At 42.6% G+C, this 20,925-nt stretch overlaps 2 protein-coding genes and 1 long non-coding RNA gene across 4 annotated transcripts; 1 reads left to right on the top strand and 2 right to left on the bottom strand.

Annotated features, from left to right (window-relative positions):
• Window positions 1–28: 28 nt before the first annotated feature.
• Window positions 29–2,893, top strand: LOC118938719 (uncharacterized). Its single transcript, XR_005035979.2, has 3 exons — window positions 29–165; window positions 544–586; window positions 692–2,893. It is a non-coding gene; the product is annotated as an uncharacterized LOC118938719 (long non-coding RNA).
• Window positions 2,894–5,406: 2,513 nt separating this feature from the next.
• Window positions 5,407–12,366, bottom strand: LOC110489126 (E3 ubiquitin-protein ligase XIAP). 2 transcript variants are annotated; one of them, XM_021561709.3, is made up of 8 exons: window positions 12,163–12,366; window positions 10,113–10,387; window positions 9,434–9,998; window positions 9,179–9,278; window positions 9,010–9,088; window positions 8,839–8,878; window positions 7,062–7,235; window positions 5,407–6,585 (listed from the first exon to the last, which is right to left on the bottom strand). In XM_021561709.3, exons 2-8 carry the CDS (start codon window positions 10,350–10,352, stop codon window positions 6,392–6,394), a joined length of 1,392 nt encoding a protein of 463 aa, XP_021417384.3. In that variant the 5' UTR covers window positions 10,353–10,387; window positions 12,163–12,366; the 3' UTR covers window positions 5,407–6,391. The 2 variants fall into 2 exon arrangements, with proteins under 2 accessions (XP_021417384.3, XP_021417385.2); XM_021561710.3 differs by having other exon boundaries at window positions 7,062–7,290; window positions 12,163–12,356.
• A 4,472-nt stretch (window positions 12,367–16,838) lies between these two features.
• On the bottom strand, window positions 16,839–20,344 carry psmd10 (proteasome 26S subunit, non-ATPase 10). Its single transcript, XM_021561711.3, has 5 exons — window positions 20,128–20,344; window positions 19,876–19,974; window positions 19,345–19,491; window positions 18,917–19,083; window positions 16,839–18,784 (listed from the first exon to the last, which is right to left on the bottom strand). Exons 1-5 carry the CDS (start codon window positions 20,242–20,244, stop codon window positions 18,625–18,627), a joined length of 690 nt encoding a protein of 229 aa, XP_021417386.1. The 5' UTR covers window positions 20,245–20,344; the 3' UTR covers window positions 16,839–18,624.
• Window positions 20,345–20,925: the final 581 nt, after the last annotated feature.

Here is a 20,925-nt window from a genome sequence, read left to right as displayed (position 1 = left end):
TGGTCAGCAGGCTGTATTTAGGACTCACAGACACCACAGAGTTGGCAGACAGGCTGTGTGAAGGCAAAGCTTCTGGAAGGCTGGCTGGACCAGCACAGGAGAGTTGAGCTTAGGTCAGTGTGTATGTGTTGCGCTCATTCACCGAGTTGTAATTTAGCTGTCAAGGTAACTACTGTTTAACTTAACATACATTTTTTTTAAACTATTGTTTATTTGCAGTGCTGAGCTAGTATTGTAACTGACATGTAATGTTAGCTAATGTTTCATTCCCTCTTAACTGAGGTGAATATATAAGCTACACTAGCTAGTAGCTACCACAGCCAGGTCAGCTTTAGCCTCTAGTTATCTGTCAGATAGTAATAATCGCCACCTCATATCGCTATCTAACAGCTGTTGTTTATAGAAATGTTTTGTAGCCTTTGTTTTGTCCCGTTTCAGAAGTAAATTAACTTGGCTAGCTTTCTCCAGTTGGTGTACTGTTAGAGAGCGAGCTGGCCAAAAGTTGGCTAACTTTAGCTATTATTTTTGCCTCAATCACACTAGACCTGAATCCACCGATGAAACCAGACGTTTTTTTCATTGCAGCGTGAGTTTTATTAGTCAGTATGGCAGTGTTATTGATCTATCAGTTTCCCTAGCTAATTCCCTACTTTTCACACTGGCACAGTAATAAACAGCTCTAACATTACAGGCTTCACTGTCATGGTGCATAGTAGAGGTCTGCGCAGAACCGATTTCTTCATCCTGCTCCCACCACACCCGCTGGCTTTCGGGTCTGACTCCTACCAGCTACTGCAAGAACTGGTCCCAAAAACAACAGTAGTCCCGCAATATAATTTTTTACATGATGTCTAGACCAGGCACAAAGATGCATCCGTGTGCGCCATCGTGCGCATGTTGATTTTGTACATCCACACCAGACGCGATCCAGACACACAGGTTGAAATATCAAAACAAACTCTGTCCCAACTATATTAATTTGGGGACAGGTCGAAACAAATTTAATATTAATGGACATTTAAGCTAGCTCGACCTTCTGTTGCTAGCTAATTTGTCCTGGGATATAAACATTGGGATGTTATTTTACCTGAAATGCACAAGGTTCTTTTTTTCTGTGTCTTTTTAGAATTAGGACGCATTTTGAGTCACACAAATTAGTGTGTTCTCTACTCAGACATTTAATCCACAGATATAAAAAGGGAATCTAATAGTTTCTAGTAAAATCTCCTCCTTCAGTAGTAGTAGCAAAGATTTTTATAACTAAACCAAGATAGACCACAGCCCGTTGTTTTAAATGGGAACCAATGAGTCATAGTGAGCAGAACAAGCAAGGAGGTGGGCAGAGCCAAGCACAAGCTAGCGAGATCTTATTGGTGCGTTCTAGCATACATTTGCATATTTCAGTTAGGGAATGACTTCTCTGTTAAGCGTGTGTGTGCAATAACTCAATTCTCCTTTGCACACCTCCTAAACAACCCAATTTTTAAAAACTTTAGCAAAGGGTAAAGTATACAAAACTTAGTCCACTCTGTTCGTAACAGATTCTAGTTTTGGGAACAGAAAACGGTATTGAGATGAAATGTTTCATCGATGAGAAAATTAGCAGAACGATGGCCAAAATCCATCTTTTTCCATCTTCTCCCCACTGCCGGCCACTGGGCTTCCTCTCACTACCAAATATGGTAGTGAGTGGAAACGCCAAACGGATGCTTCACATTTATACACCCGGGGAGTTTAATATCTGTCTCATTGTTCTATCTGTGGTGGTAGTCTTTTTCTTCTTCTGTGGACTTTATATGTCAGTTGGCAACCAACTTTTAAGTTGCATTACCACCACCAACTAGATTGGAGTGTGGACCTCAAGTTCTATTTTAGCGCCTGCCTACGCAGACGGTCGTTGACGCACTCGAGTAGTTTAGATAAAAACGATTGAATAACATGTATGTGCACATTTATTTTGCAACGCTCGTATTGTGGTGGGGTCACAGCATGCTGACCACACTGCTCTCGTTACGTGTGTGAGTGTTGCAAAATAAAGGTACACATGTTTTTCAATCATTTCATCCAAACTGCTCGCTCCAGTCAATGAGCGTCTGCGTAGTCAGTGAAACTGAATTACATGCACTCAGAAATGTCATTCCTCAAATAAAGGCGTAAAACACAAAATGAGACATATTTGCATATAGTCTGGTGAAGGCTGGCTGAATTCTGTCAAAGAGTATATTCTTTTATCTCATCATGTCTACAGATTCTCCCTTCTCCCTGTTTTGTTTGCTTGAAAATGTTGATACGGAAGAAACTGTAACCAAGCATTTATAGCGGCTAAGTAATGCATTGCCATTAATTGGAAGGTTGGTTATCCTTCCACAATGTCAATTTATGTATCATTAGATTGACATTTTTACAAGATTAAGGGTAACTGGGCAGCTTTCATAAGGATGCCTTATATGGAATACAGTAGAAGTAAAGGACTCTGTATTGAAAACATGGCCACGTCAGGGGAAATACCTATTTAGGCAATACCTAGCTGCTGGGGTGCTCAGTCTTGGCCCTGGGGGTCTGCCGTCCTGTGGGTTGTCACTCTGGCCTGGGCCTAACACACCTAAAACCAATAGTGAATGTTTCACTGAGATCCTAAAGCTGAGTGGGGTGTGTTGGGTTGGGGCAGGGTGGTGGACCCCTAGGGACAGGACTGGGTGACCCAGCTAAATTGTGTGCAAGTAAAAAGACCTCTACAGTACTATTAGGCCTATGAGATTAATTATATGGAGGATTTGCTGTTTCTGTGTGTTAATGTATATTTGAGGTGTATGTGTGTTTTTTGTTGTTTTTTTTGTTTCTAAACCATTTCCTTGGGAATTAAAACAATTAAAGGTGTGAACTGGGAAGGAAATTGTGTTGGGAGAGAGTTGAGTTATTGACTAGACTGGTGGGGGTTGGGCGTGCAGGCAGCTCGGGCTGGCTGGTCGGTCTGGCCGAAATTTGATATAGAGGATGTCTTAATAAAGACAATCAAAAGTCTGTATTTTTTCAAGAATTGTTGTTTTTTTAGGCTATTGGTTAAAGGTGCAACACAATATTTATTATTGAATTATCTTTGATCTAGTTTAGTCTTTATTTAATAATGATCTCTTACCTAGCTTGATGACTTTGGGCATTTTTGCTTACTTTTTGCTCTACATAGAGACATAGAGTTGGATTGTGTAAAAATTCAGGAAATAAACTTTCGATGCCCCCAAAAAATTCTGGGGGAGGACCCTCAGAACCCACACCAGGATATGCCCCCTCCACTTCTAAAACCAAAGTGGCGCCCTTGGTTTGAGAAGTCAATGAGAGAAGTGAACAATTCTTCCTTAGTTGTTCATTTTCTCGAAATCTAAAGCCACAACCTAGACTTGAGCCAATGTTTTGAGCAGAGGAACATGTTATTTCTCCAATCTCGTGAAAGTGACAAACTGACACGTTTTAATTTTCGTAAAAAAAAAAAAAAAGTTACATCGGAGGAATGCCTTTGATTTGACGGCCTGCACTTACGCAGTTAGGCGCGAGACGAACGTTAGACCCGATGACGGGTTTTTGTGCATCAGTTTAGTTTACCAATGTCGCCATGACATAATCTATACATACGGATTTCTATTGGAGAAGCAGTTTCTGACTATCTTCATACTGTACTATCTTTGGCCCTGCAGTCAATGGAGTGGCCGCATCTCAATACCAAGTGAATCTCAATTGCATTTCCTTGACTCCCCATGTCCTCTCTTCTCACCTCCTCAAAATCCATTGGAGGAGAAGGTCAGAGGGGAGGACATCTGGAATCAAGGAAATCTAATTGAGATTATCCCATTGTGGGAGGAATAATCTTCCTCCTTCCTTCTCTCCTTTATTAGAACTGTTTCAGATTCTGAAGACTCACATAGTGTAAGACAGTGTTTCCCAACCCTGGTCCATGAGTACACCCAACAGTACACAGTTTCGTTGTAGTTTTTGACAAACACACCCCATTCAACTCATTGAGGGCTTGATGATAAATTGAATCAGGTGTGCTTGTCCAGGGTTACAATAATGTTAGTGTTATTGTTAGCAGTGTTAGTAGCGTTAGTAATGCTAGCAGTGTTAGTAGCGTTAGTAATGCTAGCAGTGTTAGTAGTGCTAGCAGTGTTAGTAGCGTTAGTAATGCTAGCAGTGTTAGTAGCGTTAGTAATGCTAGCAGTGTTAGTAGCGTTAGTGTCATTGTTAGCCGTGTTAGTAATGTTAGCAGCGTTAGTAATAGCAGTGTTAGCAACATTAATGTTAGTAGTGTTAGTAATAGCAGCGCTATTAATGTTAGTAATAGCAGCGCTATTAATGTTAGTAGCATTAGTAATAGCAGCGTTAGTAATATTTGTAGCATTAGTAATAGCAGCGTAGGTAGTGTTAGTAATAGCAGCGTAAGCAATGTTAGCATTAGTAATAGCAGAGCTATTAATGTTAGTAGCATTAGTAATAGCAGCGTTAGTAATATTTGTAGCATTAGTAATAGCAGCGTAGGTAGTGTCAGTAATAGCAGCGTAGGTAGTGTCAGTAATAGCAGCGTAAGCAATGTTAGTAGCATTAGTAATAGCAGAGCTATTAATGTTAGTAGCATTAGTAATAGCAGCGTTAGTAATATTTGTAGCATTAGTAATAGCAGCGTAGGTAGTGTCAGTAATAGCAGCGTAGGTAGTGTTAGTAATAGCAGCGTAGGTAGTGTCAGTAGCATTAGTGTTAGCAGCGTAGGTAGTGTTAGTAGCATTCGTGTTAGCAGCGTAGGTAGTGTTAGTAATAGCAGCGTAGGTAGTGTCAGTAGCATTCGTGTTAGCAGCGTAGGTAGTGTTAGTAATAGCAGCGTAGGTAGTGTCAGTAGCATTAGTGTTAGCAGCGTAGGTAGTGTTAGTAGCATTAGTGTTAGCAGCGTAGGTAGTGTTAGTAATAGCAGCGTAGGTAGTGTCAGTAGCATTAGTGTTAGCAGCGTAGGTAGTGTTAGTAGCATTAGTGTTAGCAGCGTAGGTAGTGTTAGTAATAGCAGAGTAGGTAGTGTTAGTAGCATTAGTGTTAGCAGCGTAGGTAGTGTTAGCAGCATTAGTGTTAGTAGCGTAGGTAGTGTTAGTAGCGTAGGTAGTGTTAGCAGCGTAGGTCTAGTTAGTAATAGCAGCGTAGGTAGTGTTAGCAGCGTAGGTAGTGTTAGCAGCGTAGGTAGTGTTAGCAGCGTAGGTAGTGTTAGCAGCGTAGGTCGTGTTAGCAATAGCAGCGTAGGTAGTGTTAGCAGCGTAGGTAGTGTTAGCAGCGTAGGTAGTGTTAGTAATAGCAGCGTAGGTAGTGTTAGCAGCGTAGGTAGTGTTAGCAATAGCAGCGTAGGTAGCGTTAGCAGCGTACATGAAAGTGCAGATATTTTGAAAACATGATTTATTTTCCACTTTGGTCAAACAGGAGTTGCACTGAAGTGCAAAGGAAAGATTCATTTCAGAATAACATGATATCAGTTTTGCCGTTATACCTAAATATTGGAAATTGATCCAAGTATACAATTCATCCATTTATTCACAGAGCACACAATGAATCATACAAGTGAAAGCATACTAGTTGGCCTAAGGAACATACGTTTGGGAACCCTCAGGACTTCTATTTCAGAAACCTGTCATTTGCAAACCAATAAGGAAAGCCCAGTCAACAACTTCATAATATTAAGAGAAATATGACAAAAACATGGAAATGGCATAATAGAATAAAGAAAATATACACACAATAAGTCAATTAAACTATTTGAAAAGGCACTGTTGATAACTGCAATGGTAGATCATGGTTCTGTACATCAGAAGTATCAAAACTGTGGGTATATGGAGTACAGCCATGGACAAGAAGTTGCCTGTTTGACTCACCTTCATTAGTTCTGCTAACCTGCTACGTAAAGTCCCTTCTGTCCGTAGCTGTACTCCATCTAGTCTCAACCTTAGTTTCTCATCTTGGTTTGAAGATTGAGGCCCATTGCCTCTTGGGTATTGTATCAGTGAGCGAACACTACATCACATAACAAGGAAGTGTCTGTCATTATCTTTAAAACAATCATTGAAAAACAAAATCCCCACACTACTCATGGTTCTCTTATTCATATTTACAGTGGTCCTCCTCAAATATAATATATCTTTATGTACATTTGTAGTAGGAAAGCATGTGTTAATAAAATAATTGAGAAGGTAAAGCAGCATTGCAATTTAAAAAGAGTCTCATCCTCTTGGGCCCACATTATTTAAACATCTCATATGGTGCTGATCTAGGATCACTTTTGCCTTTTAAAACATAATGAGTAAGAGACGGAACCTGGCCCTAGGTCAGCACTCCTACTCTGAGACGACAATCCCTGGCACCAGGTTGCATGTTAGGAGATGTATGTCTTGATCTTTTGTGTGATGGCACAACAGCAGATGGGACACTTGTCGAGGGCCTCGGAACACTCCTTGCAGACGACCAGGTGCCCACAGGGGATGAAGACGATGCAGATGTCTCTGTCCATACACACTTTGCATTGTTTCTCCCTCTGCAGCTTCCGTAACTTCTCAAGGGGACCCTCGTCTGAAATAGGGGAGAAACAGCAGTTGGTAACCGAGCACAATGAAGTAGTTAGAATACTGACCAACACAACTCGATCATGTTTTGGGGGGCGGCAGGTAGCCTAGTGGTTATTAGCGTTGGGCCAGTAACCCGAAAGGTTGCTAGATCGAATCCCCTGAACAAGGCAGTTATCCCCCTGTTACAAGGTTGTCATTGTAAATAAGAATTTGTTAACTGACTTGCCTAAATGAAGGTTAAATATTATTATAATATATATTTTGTAATGTTCTTTCTATAGCCAAGCCTCATGTAGGCCTACAGTGTGAATAGCACTGTTCCTGGATAAACTAAGTCAAACTGCAAAATCCTGTGGAATTATTTCAGGAATTTATTTGACTTGTACTGTAAACCTCAATACCAGTTTTAATAGAACAGTGCCCGGATGTAATGATACTACCAAGCAATGTTAACAGTGTTCCCCCTTATGAGACACATACCATGGTTCTCTGCGTCGCTGTCAAGGTCTCTGTTAAAGCAGTCCTGCAGCAGAGTTTCCAGGGTGGAGTAGCCTGTCCCATCCCTGCGTAGCCTCTCCTGTATAGTCCTCTCTACCAAGGCAGGCTCCAGACCCATCTCCACCGCCTTCTGGGCATTGGCTGACTGCAGCACCTCTGTAGAGAGAGGGAGGAGACTGAGCATGTACTAGTAGGCGTTGGAAATAGCACCCTGTGAGAGAGAGAGAGATATAGACACACCAACTCATTCAAGGGTTTTTCTTTATTTTTGCTATTTTCTACATTGTAGAATAGTGAAGACATCAAAACTATGACATAACATATGGAATCATGTAGTATCCAACAACAAAAAGTGTTAAATCAAAATATATTTTATATTTAAAATTCTTGAAAGAAGCCACCCTTTGCCTTGATAACAGCTTTGCACACTCTTAGCAGTCTCTTAACCAGCTTCATTAGGTAGTCACCTGGAATGCATTTCAATTAACAGGTGTGCCTTGTTAAAAGTTCCTTTGTGGAATTTCTTTCCTTATTATGCGTTTGAGCCAATCAGTTGTGTTTTGACAAGGTAGGGGTGGTATACAGAAGATCGCCCTATTTGGTAAAAGACCAAGTCCATATTATGGCAGGAACAGCTCAAATAAGCAAAGAGAAACGACAGTCCATCATTACTTTAAAATATGAAGGTCAGTCAATCAGGAACTTTGAAGGTTTCTTCAAGTGCAGTCGCAAAAGCCATCAAGCGCTATGATGAAACTGGCTCTCATGAGGACCACCACAGGAAAGACCCAGAGATACCTCTGCTGCAGAGGATAAGTTCATTAGAGTTACCAGTCTCAGAAATTGCAGCCTAAATAAATGCTTAACAGAGTTCAAGTAACAGATACATCAACTGTTCAGAAGAGACTGCGTGAACCAGGCCTTCATGGTCTATTGCTGCAAAGAAACCACTACTAAAGGACACCAATAATAGGAAGAGACTTGCTTTGGCCAAGAAACATGAGCAATGGACATTAGACCAGTGGAAATCTGTCCAAATTTGAGATTTTTGGTTCCAACCGCAGTGTCTTTGTGAGACGCAGGGTAGGTGAACTGATGACCGCAAGTGTGGTTCCCACCATTACGCATAGAGTAGGAGGTGTGATGTGCTTTGCTGGTGAAACTGTTAGTGATTAATTTAGAATTCAAGGCACACTTAACCAGCCTGGCTACCACATAATTCTGCAGCAATACGCCATCTCATCTGATTTGCACTTAGTGGGACTATAATTTGTTTTTCAACAGGACAATGACCCAAAACACACCTCCAGGCTGTGTAAGGGCTACTTGACAAATCAGTCAACCTCAACCCAATTGAGATGGTTTGAGATGAGTTGGACCGCAGAGTGAAGGAAAAGCAGCCAACAAGTGCTCAGTATATGTGGGAACTCCTTCAAGACTTTTGGAAAAGCATTCCAGGTGAAGCTGGTTGAGAGAATGCCAAGATTGTGCAAAGCTGTCATCAAGTATCTCAAAAATACTTTTTTGGTTACTACAAGATTCCATGTGTTATTTCTTCATTTTTATGTCTTCACAATTATTTTACAATGTAGAAAATAGTAAAAGTGAAGAAAAACCCTTGAATGAGTAGGTGTGCCAACTTTTGACAGGTACTGCATATATATAATCTAACAATACCTTTAGCAAAAGTTCCAAAACAAAAGTGAAAGGGGTACAACTTTACAAAAATGTTTATGTTACTTCAAAAAATGTTTTTTACCCATCTCATGACTTGAACATCCATTTAGGTGACTTGAAGCCTGGGAAATCAATAGAAGGAATGAATTTGATATGGTAGGAGTCATGCAAGGATGGGTGCAGTTTAATATGTTTGACCACAGGTTTAGGGGTTAGAGGTCAGGGTTAGGAGGATGAAGTCTTGGAGACTTACAGCATTGTTCCGGCCAGGACCTTGTAGCTGAACGCTGCTGACGAACTCCTGTCCTTTCTCTGCCAGTAGAAAACTGCACCTGGATTAAAACATGACACGCAATGTTAGTGACAGGGAGAAGAAGCATGCATATGATTGTTTACTTTCTACTTGTGAGTGTGTGTGTTACCCAGGATAGTGTTTGGCGTGCTCCTCCCAGGGATCCTCATCCTGCTGCCAGCCCTTCAGACCTCCACCACAGTGGAAACACTGCACATGGTCTGGTGCACCTGCACCAACACACATTAGAAAATAAACCCAGTACTTTCTATGTCAACTCCTCCCTGGCCCTTTTACCGTAGCAAGTAATGGTAAGCAGGAATTGCATTTGTTAATGACTTTTCTCACAGCCAAAGCTCTTGTCTACCCCACTCCCAGGTCTCACCTATGTTGTAGAAGCCTGCTCTGGCCAGCCTCTCGTGGTCAATAGGGTGGTGCTGGATTCCTGCAAAGCTGCCTAGCCTCTCCTCAAAGCTCTGCATGGGGACCCGAGGACCCGGGCATGGCCTGGTCTCCTCCACCTCCCTCCCCCTCTGAGAGGGGAGGTTCCCCACATCATGCCCCAGGATGAAGAAGCAGTAGGGGTAGTGTTTGGAGTGCTCTCCCCACGCCGTGTCCCCAGCCTCCCAGCCCTTCAGCATCCTTCCACAGCAGAAACACTGCACCTGGTCTCCCTCCCCCAGATAGAAGAGCCCCGCCTGGGCCAGCTCTCTAGGTCGGACCGGGGATGTGGAGGGCCACGGGCCGAAGGTGTTGAACCGGGAGTCTTCGCTGGCCATGTGTGGGGCCATGGGGTAGGTGGTATCGTCTACCACCTCTCCCGTCCTCAGGCGGAACTCCATGTCCTCAGCGTCTTCGTTGTAGGAGGTTTCATTGGTCAGCATGGCACCTTGAAGAGAGTTAACCCTGGATCGATGGGTGCAGCTCAGGAACTTACAGCTGGGGGAGACCTGAAACATTGCAACATTAGTATGATAATTTGGCAGAAACATGAGATAATGGAAAAATAAAAAATAAATACAAAAAAGTTTTGCACATCATCGTCATCCCATTTTCACCCTCACCTCCGCGTGCCTCTCCACGGGTGCGTCACCTCCACACCAGTTCTCTACAGTCTTGTGGCAACTGAAGCAGCGCACCTTGTCGGCCTGTCCCGTGAAGTAGAACCCTGCGCGGGCCAGCCTCTCCGCTGACACCTGCTGGGCCAGGAGGGAACCCCGGAATGAGTCCAGCCGCATGTCCATCATGGACCAGTCTACTGCGTGGTCTGACTCCATATCACCGTCTCTCCCGGGGCCTGACATCAAGACACAGGGCTGGGCTGCCTAGGATGAATGAGCTGAAAAAAAAATATATATATATATATATATATATATATATATATATAAAGTCATTTCTAGAGGCACTAGTGAACAAGCTATCAGGAATCTGGACAGACACCATGTAAATGCATAAGTTTGACAAGAGAGAGCATTGTATTTGCTAGAGTACCACTAGATGGCAATGTGCACATTGCTATGGTCACATGGAGGCGTTGGCTGTTACATGTGAGGGGTGGGGAGGCAGGAACAGGCTCTAGGATATGTTCTCACACTACTAGGCCGCCCTGCTCACCACAGGAATACATAGACCATAACACACACAGCGAGCACACAATGACACACACAGCCAAATGTAACAAATGTAACTATTATTTTAAGTGAGCACTGGCCTCAGTTTTCCATTCGTTCCTATGATCAACAAAGCTCAGCATTTCGTAGGAAAGGAGTTACATAACGCTTACTTTGAAGTGAATCAATCAGCCCTCTGAGTAGTGTGTTGCAACACAATTAATACCCAGCCTTATCAATGTTGGGCTACTGTAGGCTAGGCGTTATGCTACTTTCACACCTAACACACCTCCAACAGGGAGGATCAGGAACCATTGTCAGTTAGAACAGTCAGATATTTCCCCTCAGGCTGTATTCACCAATCAAATATGATCCTATCCCATCACTGTTCCTGCTATCAACAGTAATGCAATCAATTACATATAGCACATCGCTGCCTTGTGTTAGGTTAAATAAGTTTGTTAAAGCAGCAACAGACTGGCACCCAGGCTACCAAACATAGAACAATAATTTCTAGAATATAAATTGGCTACTGTCAATGCTACCAATCAATATTGGTCATGCTGGTTTTAATCTTTTGTATACCTGCCATCCCCATCGCAGCAAGCAAGGCAAGCTTCAGACTTAAAAACGCAGTTAGACTGGAGGTTGTCATGGTTTGGCAGGCAGCACTATCACACTAATATGAACCTGCCACATTGCTGTGAAAACAGATGAGTAAATATGTGATGATATCCTAGGAAAATGTGCTGTATCCACTCATCCCATGCTCTCCCTGACAGCTCCAAAATGAATCATGTGGATGGCATCATCATAAACAGGGCCCTGAGCATAACATATTCTTGACTATGAACTGGCTAGCTTTTCATGATTGTATAACTATAACTACAGCTTAGTACTTTTTATGTGTGGCCCGTCTGTTACTGACCAGAGCTGAACCTTAATCTCAACGCACAGGAAGGATAGATATGGATGAATGGATGGATGTGGCGCCACTTGGTCGAATGACAGCAATAGGCTGACCATATGGGTGCAAAGTGCATGCCAAGGGGTCTGGGTGACCTTTTCCGCACACTATCGCCGTGTCATTGGTTCAAACTCCACTCCGACTCACTGTTCCCACTCAATCAGATGGACGGCCACGTACATTCTGGAAAGTTCACAGGCTCTTGTTTGTGTCTATAGTCAGACAAAAGCGCCAAACATAAATATAGGTTGACGCGGATCGCAATGTGCTGCCGATTGTCCTGTTTGACAGTTGAGTACTCTGCTGGGCATGGATGCGCGCTGTCAGGGATTAAGCTCTCTTCCAATGATATTTAGGACATAGTTAAATAAAACAAAAACAACGTTGTCTAATAACGAAAACAAACAAACCAACGTTAAATGCACTTTGATCAGTCGATATTAAGCTGTTTCGCCATAGACAGTAACGTAGCACGACCGACGAGCTGTCAACCGTAACAATTGAAAATGCATGCAAAGACATACCCAATACACATACCTTGGAAAAGCTTGGATGTCACCTAGTGCCTCTGGGGTATTGAATGCTGACTGTCTCCTTTCCAAATAAGATAGATGGCCAGTATTTTTTGACCAGACTATTTAACCATGGTTTGGGGAAGTAAATTCAGCGTTGGTGTTGTTCTGCGCACCAGTAAAGGCGCAGGCCACCTGACCACCATTGTGGAAATAGATAGTTTATGACGTAGGACGGAAAGGGGGGAAGTATGGGGGGATTAGTGCGTAGTTTTGCTGTGTTCAAGTTCAAATCAGAACTAGGAAACTGACATTTCTGACTTGCTAAATGGTTGAACGGAGCACGTCTATAACTACAACCAAACTTATAACTACAACCAAACGTAACTGTCAAACTTATTCCACAGAGGACAGTGTCTGCAGGGTTTTGCTCCTCCCTTGTACTTGATTGATGAATTAAGGTCACTAATTAGCAAGGAACTCCCCACACCTGGTTGTCTAGAGCTTAATTGAAATAAAAAAACCTGCAGACACTTGGTCCTCCATGGAATGAGTTTGACACCCCTGAATAGGCAAGTCCTAGTTCCGACTAGTATTTCAACGCGGCATTTACATTACATTGGGGTCGAAACCCACCACTGTGATCTGTATGCTCCCATTGGCTCATTGACCTTTGGCCGCCTTTCCTTCCAGTTCTCTGCTGCCAATAACTGGAACAATTGCAAAAATCTCTGAAGCTGGAGTCTTATATCTCCCTCTAACTTTAAGCATCAGCTGTCAGAGCAGCTTACCGATCACTATACCTGTACACAGCCAATCTGTAAATAGCAAACCCCAACTACCTCATCCCCATATTATTACTTACCCGCTTTCTCTTTTGCACCACAGTATCTCTACTTGCACATCATCCTCTGCACATCTATCACTCCAGTGTTCATGCTAAATTGTAGTTATTTTGCCTCTGTGGCCTATTTATTGCCTTTCCTCCCTACTCTTCTACATTTGCACACATTGTACATATATTTTTCTATTGTGTTATTGACTGTATGTTTGTTTATGTGTAACTCTGTTGTTTTTGTCACACTGCTTTGCCTTATCTTGGCCAGGTCGCAGTTGGAAATAAGAACTTGTTCTCAACTGGCCTACCTTGTTAAATAAAGGTGAAATAAATAAAATAAAAATTATAAATGAGAAATTAGTAATAGGCTGTTTTGACGAAAGTGGATATATGGACAGAGATGTAGGCTATACCAGAGAGGAAGAGGCGAAGCGATAGGGTTTACTCTAACCAAAACCTGTCCACGAAAATAATGCCACAAAGTGAGGAACTTTTGTATGAAGATCAATGAGTGTCGAATTTGGTCAACAAAAAAATGTAATTGCTAATTTGCTAGGTGAGGCTTATTTGATAGAATATACGTTTCGTAATGGCTAGGTTGTTATGACTGCACAGATATAAGTGGATGTTCGTGGCATCTCGGGAAACTTTGAAAAAAAATATACATATATATATTATTGGAGTTGTGCCTGTTGTTCCCACCTATTTGCCCTCTCATGGGCTAGAATGGTCACACCTTGCCTCCCTTCCATGTTTGAGGACATGTATTTCCATTGTTAGAGCAGTCACTCGACCATCTTGTCAACATAATAGATACTCTTTGGCTATACATTGACTTTCAACAAGGGAGGCAAAGGGCCTGCTTTTTATGTTATATGTTCAAACCAATTATCCACCATTTGATTCTCCCAAGTCTACACACACAAAGCGAGAGAGAGATCTTGTAAACCCTGACCAAAACAAAAGTGATATGGGAAGAATATGGGCATTTCCATGGTTTTAAAGGTGAAACAGCACAGATCCTTCTTTCTAAAACCACCCCAGACTTTCTGTGAAGTTTACACATTAGGCCTATGTGACATCGGAAATGTGATGCATTTATTTCCATATTTGGAGTTGTTCATTAATCCAAACATCCTCCTACCCAAAATGTATTTTTATGACCGATTCAATGAACAAATAGCCTATAATAATAATAATAATTTATTACATTTCCACTGTGATTTTCATAGAATCTCAAAGCACTTCAAGAGCAAAAAACAAACAAGCAATATATCATGACAGGTCAACCAATAGAGGCCAAGTCTTTGAAAGCTGCATCCTCAGAAGGGAGGCTCAGTTTATTTATGGCTTGAGTGGAGACAGCTGGTCAGAGGATGGTAGATGATGGAGTCTGCTGATGATCTTGTAGAGAGCAAGTCTGGGAACCAGCCTGACTCTTATACAACGCTCGACTTGGTCTGAAATAGGTGCCGGTACTCATTTTGGGTGTCGGTACAGTTTACAGTTTAGGTGCAGGAACTCAACAATACGTTTGAGCTAATATTCTACAAGAGGAACAGGAGCTCAAGCAGTAGAACATTTGCGGTGTAGTTACTCATCTCCAGTTACTCAGCTCCAATAAGCTCCTGCCCAAGAAAGCACTGCTCTTATAGCCACTGAATTTCTCCTCTTCCACTCTGTGTATCAGCCACTTGGGTGACGCCTCAGCAGCTCTGTGTGCCAGAAAACTGATATTTAGTCAGTTGTACAACTGAAAGCCTTCAACTGAAATGTGTCTTCCGCATTTAAACCTCAAGGATCTGAACCTTTTCTAAATTGACATACCAAATCTAACTGCCTGTAGCTCAGGACCTGAAGCAAGGATATCCATTTCTTGACACCATTTTAAAGGAAACACTTTGTTTCACAAGTTTGTGGAAATTTGAAATTAATGTAGGAGATAACACATTAGATCTGGTAAAAGATAATATAAAGGAAAAAAAACGTTTTTTTTTTGGTACCATCTTTAAAATGTAAGACCATAATGTATTATTCTAGATTTAGGCCACTAGATGGCAGTAGTGCATGTGCACATTTTTTAACTGATCCAATTAACCATTTTATTTCTGTTCAAAATGTATCAAGACTGCCAAAATGTGCCTAATTGGTTTATTAATACATTTTCAAGTTCATACTTGTGCACTCTCCTCAAACAATAGCATGGTATTGTTTCACTGTAATAGCTACTGTAAATTGGACAGTGCAGTTAGATTAACAAGAAATTAAGCGTTCTGCCCATATCAGATACATCTATGTCCTGGGATTTTTTTTTGTTACTTACAACCTCATACTAATCACATTAGCCTACATTAGCTCAAAAGCTCAAGAACATCCGCACATCCAGGCACTTTCTGCAAGTGCTGGAGTTGTAGGCAAACTCATGGAAAACAGAAAGGAAAACGCAGCACAGTGCTTCTCATTCTCTCAGGTGACATTTATTTACAACGTTATGACCCGTAGGTCTTCATCAGGCATCCATATCCCAGGTGGGGGTGGAAGGTCCTATATAAAGAGGCAGTACTGGGGGTAAATGAGTTGCATTTGTATGTGAAGATGCATTGAGCACGTTGACCACATTTGTAATTACCCTTCGGAAGTGTCCCTTTTCTCTGGTGGGTAATCAGATTTAACCACAATATCACTTACTTTTGGAGGTCTTTTAATAGCCATACGTGGGGAATATTTAAATATGGGTTTCAGTTGTGGGCCAGTATCAATAATGTACCAGTGCTTCCTGATATTGTCCTTCAATGCCTTCCCCAATGGTGAGTATTGGGTAAAGCATGATGGGACATGTTCTGCTTTTTCTTTTGGTTTTAGGCTTTCCAGCTGTGTTAGTCCTTCAAAACGATCATTAGCATTTTACCCAATTATCTTTGTACCCCCTTTCCTTAAAAATCTTTGTGTGAGGTCCGTGGTCTGTTTCAGATAAGCAGCATCAGAGCTGCATATTCTTCTGACACGACTGAATTGACTTATAAGGAGACTTTTAATAAGTGGACATGGATGAAAGCCGTCACCTCTAAGGAGGGTATTCCTGTCCGTAGGTTTCCTATAGAGATCTGTAGAGAGGGAGGTTTGTCCTTAATAACCATCACATCAACAAAAAAACTGATTTGTTTTAGGTCATAGTTAATGCTGAAATGAAGGTGTTCATTCATAGAGTTTAGATAAGCATGGCATTCCAAAAGTTCTTCCTGTGTGTCTGTATAGATCACGAAAATATCACCAAATATCTCCGAATTAGGAGAATATTGGAGAGAAAAGGGTTAAGGTCTGGATTCAGCAGCACCTGTTTTTCAAACATTCCTAGATATAGGTTAGCATGATTAGGAGCCATAGTGTTCCCCATCGCTGTCCCTTTCGTCTGGAGGAAGAAGTCTCCTCTGAAGAGAAAATAGATGGAGGTTAGTACCAGTTCAGCCAAGTCCACAATACAATTGGTGCTGGGTAGAGCATTAGGGGGACACTGACAACGTAGAGGTTCGCATTTAACCCAACCCTTCTGAATCAGAGAGGTGCGGGGGGCTGCCTTAATCGACATCTGGGGAACTGCCTTCCTCAGGGGGAGGACAGATTTTTACCTTGTCAGCTCGGGGATTCAATCCAACCACCTTCCCAACACTCTAACCACTAGGCTGACATGGGAAAAAAAAGTATGTGCTGTATGTGAGGTTAGTGCTATGGCCTCTGCCAAGAGGTCTGAACCTTTATGGCACAGGATAGTGCACTCACCCCATACTGCACGGTTATTGGTTCAAGCACGGTTCCTGCTCCTCCTCAATCACTACTGTTCATTATCAAACACTGACACATTCAGATTCACAACCAAAATAGGAATTTAATGTAACTTGTTACAGATGATCAATTTAATTGGAATCAAATGAATGCAATGAACTTACTACCAAATCACATTACACATCCAGACAGTGAAACATGTTTTAAATAAGCCTGGATATTAACATATGTAGTTGAGGTGATTCATTTAATCAAGTTGTTAAGACACCAACTTATTACATCTTTTTTTTAAACAAGTTTTAAGAAGCTGAATTTCTAGAACAGTTCCAAACTTACAACATAGGTTTCTCTGGTAAGTAGCTGTAGGGTATTATCATGGTCAGTCTCTGAGATACATCCAGTCCAGGCAGAAAATCTCTTTCCTCCAACAAAAATGCTGCCATACAGACTGCATCTCAATAGTCCAGTGGCCTCCTCATCGCCTCTCCCTCATCTCCACTGAACTGTTACTGGCCTGGTGGAAGTACCCTCCCCCCGGACTGGAATATAGAAGATAGGTCAACACAATATGGAAGAGTTCATCCTGTTTCCTCAAATCAGTGCAGATAAAGGAGAGATGAGGAGAAAGGATGGATGAGGAGAAAGGATGGAGAGGTGAGATGAGGAGAAAGGATGGAGAGGTGAGATGAGGAGAAAGGATGGAGAGATGAGGAGAAAGGATGGAGAGGTGAGATGAGGAGAAAGGATGGGTGAGGAGAAAGGATGGAGAGGTGAGATGAGGAGAAAGGATGGAGAGGTGAGATGAGGAGAAAGGATGGAGAGGAGAAAGGATGGAGAGGTGAGATGAGGAGAAAGGATGGAGAGGTGAGATGAGGAGAAAGGATGGAGAGTTGAGATGAGGAGAAAGGATGGAGAGTTGAGATGAGGAGAAAGGATGGAGAGGTGAGATGAGGAGAAAGGATGGAGAGTTGAGATGAGGAGAAAGGATGGGTGAGGAGAAAGGATGGAGAGGTGAGATGAGGAAAAAGGATGGAGAGTTGAGATGAGGAGAAAGGATGGAGAGGTGAGATGAGGAAAAAGAATGGAGAGTTGAGATGAGGAGAAAGGATGGAGAGGTGAGATGAGGAGAAAGGATGGAGAGGTGAGATGAGGAAAAAGGATGGAGAGTTGAGATGAGGAGAAAGGATGGATGAGGAGAAAGGATGGAGAGGTGAGATGAGGAGAAAGGATGGAGAGGTGAGATGAGGAGAAAGGATGGAGAGGTGAGATGAGGAGAAAGGATGGAGAGTTGAGATGAGGAGAAAGGATGGATGAGGAGAAAGGATGGAGAGGTGAGATGAGGAGAAAGGATGGAGAGGTGAGATGAGGAGAAAGGATGGAGAGGTGAGATGAGGAGAAAGGATGGAGAGGTGAGATGAGGAGAAAGGATGGAGAGTTGAGATGAGGAGAAAGGATGGAGAGGTGAGATGAGGAGAAAGGATGGAGAGGTGAGATGAGGAGAAAGGATGGAGAGGTGAGATGAGGAGAAAGGATGGAGAGGTGAGATGAGGAGAAAGGATGAGAGGTGAGATGAGGAGAAAGGATGGAGAGGTGAGATGAGGAGAAAGGATGGAGAGTTGAGATGAGGAGAAAGGATGGAGAGGTGAGATGAGGAAAAAGGATGGAGAGTTGAGATGAGGAAAAAGGATGGAGAGTTGAGATGAGGAGAAAGGATGGAGAGGTGAGATGAGGAAAAAGGATGGAGAGTTGAGATGAGGAGAAAGGATGGAGAGGTGAGATGAGGAAAAAGGATGGAGAGTTGAGATGAGGAAGACCATTTAGACCACGTCGACTGGATCTTCTCGCTGCTTCAGTGTGTAGTCAGATGGATCAGACGTTTCCTCCTACGATCCTCCGCAGCAGAGTGGCCAGACCACCTTTAGAGATCTGTAATGGCGTCTTCTCCTCTTTGTTCTCTATGTAGATGCTGGCTCCGTTCTCCACCAGGAGTTTAGCTGCCTCCACACGCTCCTCGTCACACGCCAGGTGGCTGGGGGAGACAAATATTTAGCATGGTGTAAAAAGTGTAGAAAACAGCATCATCACACAGACACAAACATTAAGCACAGTAAAACACACAGCATCTAGAACACAACTTCAATACACACACTCCAGTACTTACAGTGCAGTGTTTCCCTCAGAGTCCTGTATGTTGGTAGAAGCGCGCTGTTTGAGCAGCAGCTGGATCAGACGGCAGTTGCCCTTGGTTGAAGCTCTGTGTAGGGGAGTAGACTCCAGTTTATCTGTGACATTAGGGTTCGCTCCACTCTCCAGCAACAGGAGGGCGATCTGTGAAGAAGAACAACCATTTGCATGATCAATCAATATAACGTTATACAGTTCTTATTTTCTGCTTTTAATAGCTGCAGAACTATTGTAGCAAAGCCAGGGGAACATAGTTGGTTCTGGCAGGGATTGAACTAGCAACACTCAATCCCCAGATGGAGCGAATAGCCCCTGTGCCAACTAACTAACCCACTTTGTTATTGAGTAAACCAGATTACTTCAGAACAGTAGCTGTCTAACATTGTGGACCCAGTGTTGGTGTACCTCATATCTGTCCTTGGAGGCAGCATAGTGCAGAGGGGTGCAGCCATTCTGGTTGACTGAGTTCAGCTGGGCTCCTTTGTTAATCAGTGACTTCACTATCTCCTCCCTGCCTGCAGATGCTGCGATGTGGAGGGGAGTCCAACCGGCCTGGGGACAAGGACAAGAGATGAGACATCACTCTCAGATGGACAGTAACTTCTTCTTCTTCTAGGATAGTCATGTAGTGATAGAGGGAGTAACTGAGCAGGTATGAACCAGAGGCTCAGTGGTTAGAGTACGTGTGTCTCCTGTAACATACAGGTCCAGTGTCTCCAGACCTCTTGACAGAGCCCGTAGAAATAAATGTTGGGGAAACTACTACCAAAGACACTTATAACCAATTCCCCTGTTCATCTGTACAAATACACTATAGTGACATCAATAGCTGAAACATCTACAGTACTTACAAGATCGATTTAAGATCAGATTATTGCAACACAGCAAGTCAATATAACTGTACAATGTTGCAGACAATGGCTTCTCAATATTTACATCATCTTGTAGGTTGACTTCCACCCCCAAATCCAACAGAAACTCAACGATCTTGACGTGTCCAGCCGAGCAGGCCCAGTGGAGAGCGGTCCTTTGGTCCTGGGAGAGGGGAAGAGCACAGGAGACCAGATGAATAAGGAAGGGACATGTGGATGTATCAGCAAATGTAGATAGCTAGCTAATTGACTGACTAAGTGACTGGTGCCTGAAGCAGCTAGCTCTGGTAATGTATTTCAAGTGATGATAATTTACCTGGTCCGTTTTGCAAACGAGCGATTTATCCGTTAAAATACATTTCTTTAATTTGTCAAATTCACCAGTGAAGGCTAAATTACAGACTTCCACATTTGAAACAGTTTGCTCCATCATGAACGATAGCTAGCTCAACTCACTAAGCGGTAAATTGGACTGAAATAAACATCAACATGACTCAGGAAATTTACCTAGGTTCTAGTTCCGGTGTAAGTGCGCGTAAATTGAGCTTTCAGAATAAAAGCTCCCACAGCAGCATGGCGGGAATTTTGCTCCATTATTGGTAGAGGGATTGTTAATTGTTTAAAAGAAACGTCACAGCTGTATCACGTAAAGAAAAGGCAAATGTCCTAGGTGGTGCATTTACAGTGGTTCATAGATGTAGACACCTGTGTGATCAGAGTAAGAGGAGACAGGGAAAAGTTAAATGAGTATGGAAAGTCCAGAGAAGCTATGGATGTAGAGTTCTTTATGTTTGAGATGACAAGGGCGTTGGAGGGCTGCGGGCAGACTACCCCTGGAGAAGATAGTGTGTGTTCTGTGATGTTTAAGCACACACCAGACAGCGTGTTGGAAGCAGTGTTAGGGTTGTATTTTTTTTTTATTATTTAATTAGGCAGGTCAGTTAAGAACAAATTCTTATTTTCAATGATGGCCTAGGAACAGTGGGTTAACTGCCTTGTTCGGGGGCAGAACAACATATTTTTACCTTGACAGCTCGGGGATTTGATCTTGCAACCTTTCAGTTACTAGTCCAATGCTCTAACCACTAGGCTACCTGCTGCCCCAAAAGGTGCT

Source organism: Oncorhynchus mykiss, chromosome 14 (genome assembly GCF_057628025.1).
Source record: "Oncorhynchus mykiss isolate SJ-2025 chromosome 14, ASM5762802v1, whole genome shotgun sequence".
NCBI classification, from domain to species: Eukaryota; Metazoa; Chordata; class Actinopteri; order Salmoniformes; family Salmonidae; genus Oncorhynchus; species Oncorhynchus mykiss.
Note: the sequence above shows the minus strand (reverse complement) of the source record. Positions and strands in the feature narration are given on the sequence as shown.